At 39.3% G+C, this 7,283-nt stretch overlaps 1 protein-coding gene across 1 annotated transcript; it reads left to right on the forward strand.

Moving 5' to 3' along the window:
• The first annotated feature begins 2,770 nt into the window (after positions 1-2,770).
• Positions 2,771-7,171, forward strand: rp2 (RP2 activator of ARL3 GTPase). Its single transcript, XM_062556746.1, has 5 exons — positions 2,771-3,134; positions 3,907-4,575; positions 5,648-5,762; positions 5,916-6,001; positions 6,122-7,171. Exons 1-5 carry the CDS (start codon positions 2,949-2,951, stop codon positions 6,203-6,205), a joined length of 1,140 nt encoding a protein of 379 aa, XP_062412730.1. The 5' UTR covers positions 2,771-2,948; the 3' UTR covers positions 6,206-7,171.
• Positions 7,172-7,283: the final 112 nt, after the last annotated feature.

The following is a 7,283-nucleotide window of genomic DNA, read 5'->3' on the forward strand; positions in this document are numbered from 1 at the left end:
GCTGGGCGACTAGACAGGCTGGTAAGGAAGGCTGGCTCTGTTGTGGGAGCTGATCTGGAGTGCATCACTTCAGTATCAGACAAAAGGACCCTGAACAAGCTACACAGCATCCTGGACAATGACTGTCATCCACTCTACAGCATTATCATACAGCAGAAGAGCTTGATCAGCTGGAGACTACGCTCCATGACATGCACAACAGACAGACTGAGAAAGTCATTTGTACCCAGGGCCATACAACTGTACAATGCTTCACTGAAGGGAAAAGGAGAGTTGGACTTCTATGCATAGTATATCTGCACCTCCACCCTCTTTTACACTTACATGGCATGACTTACATGTCTACCCTCATGTCTAACTCTTATATTATTACTATGTTAAGTTTATTTTAATTGTCCATATATTTATATTAGTACTGTTATTATTATTACTATGCTTACATTTTGTACTGTACATATTTATTACTGGTCACTAGAATTTTATCTTGCACTGTTGCACTGTTGGACTTATTTGCACTACCAACTTGACACACACCTCAGACTGGATCACAGTACCAATCCTCAGTACATTCATGCATACCTTATCTATAGTATTCTACTGCTCCTTTAGTCATTGTTGATTGTTGATTGTTGATTTGCTTTTTAATCTTCCTGTTTACATTGTTTACATTGTACTGTATGTTGTGTGTGGTGTCTTAAGCTGCTGGGACCTTGAATTTCCCCTTGGGGATCAATAAAGTTTCTATCTATCTATCTATCTATCTTATCCATCATGGCTGGACTTCCTCTGTCCCAAACACAAAGTTGGCCCTCACCAAATTGCACCCCAACTATTGTGAGCCTGCCATCAATCTGCCACTGCTGCAGAGCACTGCATGCTGTATTGTGAGCTCTAAGCGCAGAGATTTTGCCTATGCAGAAGTTAGTGTTAAGTTTGTGGACACCCATTGTATCTTCCCATGCATTACATGTTATTTTTTGTCTGTTTGCTTATTTGTGAATTCAATGTGGGTGTTTCTTTCCATACTGGTGAGTTGATGGTGATGTTTTCTACAATATGTCTCTACAAGTTTTCAACAATATTTCTACAATATTTCTTCTACAATATTTCTCTTCTCAGATAGATTTTCATGGTAGACATTTATTAATGTCCTATTACATTTCTGGGAAATAAAGCAGCTAACATATTATGCAAGATAGGTGTGATAAGAGGTGTATGTGTAGGAGTTCAAATGAATATATTTGTCAGAGTCTGCATTTGTTATGATTGCAACAACGATTGGACTACCAGACTAACAAGATACCAAACTGCAGTCCTGGAGTTAATCGTGAATGTTAGGCCTACAACACCCCCTAGTGTCAAAATCGGGGAAAATTATTTCCAAACTAGCTTACCTTTGATACCAAACTAATAGTGTACATAAAATTTAAGTGGCTAAATGATATTTTTATTTAATCCAAAATGTTATGGCATTATACTTGCAATACACATACTTTGTATGCTAGTATCAGCTAAACCTGGTCTTTGTGTGATCAGGTGTAGCTCAAGATCCAAGTTATTGATCAGAAAATAATACAATAGCCTTATTATTTCAAACACAATTTGTGACATTGTACTCAGAAACAATGTTAGCACCTTGTGTAGTCTCTAAGTACTGACCTGCCATGGTGTCACACAAAGGCACATACAAAACAGAAAATCATGCTTGTGCAGTGACCTCTGAGTTGTCAAAACCATCTTAAAAAATGTTGAAAGCCTGGTTTACTTACTTCCATTGGCTTTCACTCTATCTCGCTATCAATACCTTTTAAGACCAAAGACCCTAGTTCTCCCTGGATGTGATACAGTATGTATTTTTCATTCATGAATTTTTCTTGTCTTGTTCCACTGGTTATGTGCATAGTCTGAGTAATTCCTGTAGTGTATAATTATAGTTTCTGAATGATAGCCTATGCATACTTTGGTTGGATGTGTTTTCAGAAACTGTCTATGACATCCTGCGTCTTGCTATGTCTGGAATGGAGAGCTTGTGATGGTGTGCTTGCGTGAACAGCCAGAGAAACCTGTGAGCATATAGGCCTATAAAATACAATAAAAATACTAGTAGGCATATTAAAATGTAGGATCACCACAGTTAGTAAGTGTCATTGCTGGCTCATTCTTGGCCCACTAACAAACAAATGTATTTTTGTGTCAAATGTCTTCATAAATAGTTGTCCTAAGTAGACTAACGAATTATATATCATATCACTTATTTCAGTGGTAGGTTATAATTAGGACAAGCCCTATAATTAGCTAAGAATTAGCCTAAAGGAGTAGCTTACGTTATAAGCTACACAGCAAGCTGTCCTCCGTGACATCCGCTGTTACAACATCATGATACTATTTATAGAATATGTTTTATATTCAGGATTCAGGATTGCCCCCTCCACACCTGGTGAAATAAAATGAGAAACAAAATCTGTACAAAGAAACCACAATATCCATACATATTTCACTAGGCTATGCCTTCTGTCAACACCTGGAGGTTTACGTCTGATCAGGCTATCCCAGGCTGATAAATTATAGGCTACAGAAACAGATAAACCAAACATCATTATGGCGACGCCCTTGCCACCTCTGAGCCCACACTATTTTGATTCGCTCCTGATGACCCACGTAGCCCCCCTTTACAGACCTATGCCTTTGTTGTGATTCGCTGTTCCCAAGTAACAAAGTGCAAGCCATTGATTGGCTGTCTAACATTAAGGAAACGGGAAGCTCTTATGTAGAGTGCGTGATTAACTAACGCCTGGCTAAACTCGACAGCAACCTATTGCAGTCGGAGAATGTTTTGAGGCCTCGGGTTAATCCAAGTATTTATTGAGAAAATACATTATTTGCAGGAGCTACACCATTGGATATTACATTCTTTTTTACCAGTAACAGGTAGCTGACTGGTCGTTGAAATGGGGTGCTTCTTCTCTAAAAAATCTAGGAGAAAATCTCCTGATAAGGAGCCTGCTCTGACGAATATAGAAGAGGACGCAACCAACAATATTACTGCGACTAGCACCGAGGTTAATGACACCACTTTAAGTACCAACATTACAGAGGAGGCACCAAAACAATATAGCTGGGACAAACGACCAAAGGTACTGTAAACACATCTGTCCGTGTCTTTGCTCTTTCATACAAATTGTGGCTTCTCAGCTGTTTGATACTAATCAAATAGTGGGGTATAATAGGTACAATCTCCATTACGCTCGCTCTGACATCCTATTGAAAGTCCACTCAGAAAATGTAGCTAGCAACCTCCCCTGCAAGACTTCGTGAAAGTTGCCAGCTTCGATTTAAAAATTAGCCTATTTTAAGGAACTACCTTGTTGGTGCAGGACCAGGGTGTTATCTCGGATGTCATTTAATCGAGTTAATCTTCGATAGCTAGTATTTTTTTTTACCAAGCATGCAAGTCGCTGCATGTTACAGTGGGCTATCGTTACATAGAGCTTATTATCGGCTTAAAGACAGCACTGCACGTACAGTTTACGTGACTGCATGCTATGCAATTGCAGTTGCTGATCATCAAACCAGTATCCCCCAATGTCCAGTAGACCGTACTCATTAGAAAACAAGCATTTTGGATTGTACAACAGATGCAACTGTTTCCTGAAACTCCGACGGTTTTTAGAATGAAGAAGGGTGGGGGGTATGAGACAATCTCGTTGCTATGCCCAGCCTTATTTGGAGCATTGTAGTCCTAGTTGTGTAGACCTGAAGACACTGAGATCGTATGTTGTCTGTTGGACAGCATTTTAACCCCTGTATCCTAACCACAAGCCATTTGTTGAACAGCACTATCCTACATCAGTCAGTACTGCATGCTGTAATGGTTTTTTAAATTTTTTTCCATTTTGATTAATTCAGGTTGATCCTAAAGATTTCATGCTGACTGGCCTCAAGGATGCCACAGTGGGACGCCTGCCAGGCAAGCTGAATGGGCAGCAGTTTGTCATCCAAGAGTGTGAAAACTGCAACATCTACGTGTTCGACCACTCGGCCACCATCACAATTGATGACTGTGTGAACTGCAGGATAATGCTCGGACCAGTGAAGGGCAGTGTGTTTTTCAGAGACTGCAAAGACATTAAGTGTGTAGTAGCATGCCAGCAGTTCCGAACACGGGACTGCAAGAAGATGGATGTGTTTCTGTGTTGTGCCACACAGCCGATCATAGAGTCCTCCACAGGAATGAAATTTTCCTGCTACCAGTACTACTATCCCGATCTGGCCTTCCACTTCAAAGATGCAGGCCTGAGCATCTTTAATAATAACTGGAGCAACATCCACGATTTTACCCCAGTTTCTGGGGAGACCAATTGGAGCCTGTTGTCAGAGGATGTAGCCGTCCTGGACCACGTTCCCCTGCCAGACTCAGAATCTGAGTTTAAGTCCATTCGAATCTCTACTGAAGTAGGGCGGAGTATTGTCCCACTAACCAAAGGAGGCAGACGCCAGGGCAGCGATGAGTCTTGTCTTTTTGTCTTCTTCGCTGGAGACTACACCACTGCCAATGCCCGAAAACTCATTGATGAGGTGTGTAGTTGTTTCGTTTTTTTTACGATGATGAAATACAGACTCATCCCTGTTTGTGATGACTTGGATGGTATTTTGAAGAAATGTATGTAAGACCAATTGCACTCTCTTCGTCACAGAAGAGTTACATAGGAGATCAGTGCTTAGTGTAGTGCTGGGATCCTGATTTTATCTGAGGGAGTTGACACCCAAGGGAAACTACTGAGCCAGTCTTGAATAGAAACGTATGTTATTTCTAGGCCTATCTAGGCAGGGATTAGGCTATAAAATAAAGTAAAATCTGTTCACTAAAACAGTTTTTTTACTTAGCAGCACATATCATGTTTCATTTAGTATTTGCCATTAGTCTGTGTGATGCAATGCTCACCACAAAGTCTTCTCCAGACAACTTTTAACACAGTAGTGTGTTATTTACGTAAGAATTTGTGAAATTGAAACTACTGTTCATAGCAAGCTTCTCCTTCCAGATTAGGAACTCACAGCACTGACTTCCTTTTGCCTCACTCACACCCACAGATATTTTGAAATGTTTTAAATTTCCATTGGCCAAATGTTAAAGTGGCAAATTTGTGACTAATGGGGTGTGACTTCTGTAATTCTGTAGTAATACATGTTGTACAGACTAAGTCGTTTGGCTCTGAAAGCTGTGTGCAGTTGCCACCTTGCTGGCTGGAAGCAGCTTAGTTTTGTTATAGCAGGTGCCTTGTGGCAGCAGTTATCCATCTGGTGGTGTGTGTTTGTGGATAGTTTCTACCCTTAGACAATACAGGTGGATGCAACTTGCTGAACTTGTTTACAGTTGCACATGTGTAGAGGTTTCAGTCTAACCTAATTACCTGAGGGAATGTAGGGTCAGACTTAGCATTAGATGTGTACTAGAGTTGCTATGCAAGAATGTGTGTGTGTGTGTGTGTGTGTGTGTGTGTGTGTGTGTGTGTGTGTTTGTTTGTTTGTGTGACCGAGAGTATTTCGTCTTACCAACTATATTAATCCTCAGATGATTTAGAAATGAAACATTAAGAAACAATGAAATCTCAATAAGTCAGTTTTGCATGTGTTCATGTTTGCATAGGCAACTGGAAAGGGCTTTGTGCTGGTACAAACCAAAGAAGTGTCCATGCGCCCTGAGGATGTAAGCCGAGTGTTTGGAGATCACTCTGAGGGCCTGATTGAGTGGGTTGCCAAGGGTAAGACCATCCTGTTTCAGTAAACTGCATTCGTGGCAGGTGTTTTTAGATGAAGATATCAATGTTATAACAGCAATTAGAACTGTTAAATCAACATACTGTCACTGTGAAATCTTGTGTAGACGGTGCTTACTTTCTGATATGTGACTGTAGGTCCAGTTGTTGCGCTGGAGTTTAACGGAGATGGTGTGGTGGAGACCTGCCGTAACATTGCCAATGATGTCTTCAGTGGTTCCAAGGTAATTTTCAAACACCTTATGTATTTGCCTTTATCGATCGAAATTGGAATTATGTATCCATGGTTTTATTCCTCTACAGATGCTAAAGTTGTAGTGAACTGTTTTGTTTTGTTTGCTAAGGTGTTTGTCTCTGAAGACAAGGATACGTCCTCCCGAGATGTGGACAACTTTTTCAACTTTGCAGATATGCAAATGGGCTTGTGAGACACAGGGACAAAATTACACAGCACATGGATGTAGGGTTTTTGTTTTATATGAACATTTGTTTGGTAACCGTCCTCTTTTTACTGGCAGTATTGTGAATTGAGTTGCAGACAGTCAACTTCATTTTGCAACAATCACTTATCTCTTGTCAAAACCACTATTTACCTTGCAGATGAGACTATTTATTGAATGTATGTTAATAGTACTTTCGCTCTATGTGTGTCGTCTTCACACCATGCTGTATGTGATTCACTGTGGTATTACTGTCTGTGCAAAGCATTTCCTTTGATGGCAAACAGAGACAAGCACACAAGACAATCTGATTTTAATTATTTTGTTATATTGAATGTGTTTTTTTTTTCATGATTGTCTCTAGGTATTTATTTAATAGTGCTGAAGTAGGAGACAACAGAAAAAAATGTTAGTAAAAAATACACAGATTTTACATTAATGAAACATTTTCTAAGATTTTTCTATAGTTGATCGAGATGTGTATATATACTGAAATGTAGCTGTTGATAATGGAGAGTGATTATTTAACCAAGATGTCTTGAATATTGTACTGTGCTGTGTCTGAGACATTTTGCCTCTTACTTTTTCAGTCTTTGTAAATGTCTTATTTTGTTACAATGGCCTGTATGTCCAAAACTCATCTTTACTGTTTTGTAGACGTTGATAGCTGTAATATGCTCTGAAACAACTTTAGAAAACAAAACAAACAAACAAAAAAACAGTTGCACTAAAGTGATATTTTCCTCTTGGTCTCTATGAATCTGTGAATTTCTGAATTGTTAAGAGTACACTGATCTTTCCTGTGACCAAAAAACAAATGATACAGCATTTGTACATGTGTCAAAACCAGGTTAACCGTGTGCTTTTTGTACTGCTGAATGTTTGTTTTCATATTCATACAATTTTATAGAGCTGATTGTAACATCATATTACAATATACTCTTTTGTCAAAAACTGTTAGAGACTAATGTGACATTATTTACATGAATGTACACACTCATGCTATATATCATTTATTCATTTAAATAGGGCTTCTATGTTTATGTTTACTTTCCTGCCCTCAACT

The sequence above is a fragment of the Sardina pilchardus genome, chromosome 15 (assembly GCF_963854185.1).
Source record: "Sardina pilchardus chromosome 15, fSarPil1.1, whole genome shotgun sequence".
Classification (NCBI taxonomy): Eukaryota; Metazoa; Chordata; class Actinopteri; order Clupeiformes; family Clupeidae; genus Sardina; species Sardina pilchardus.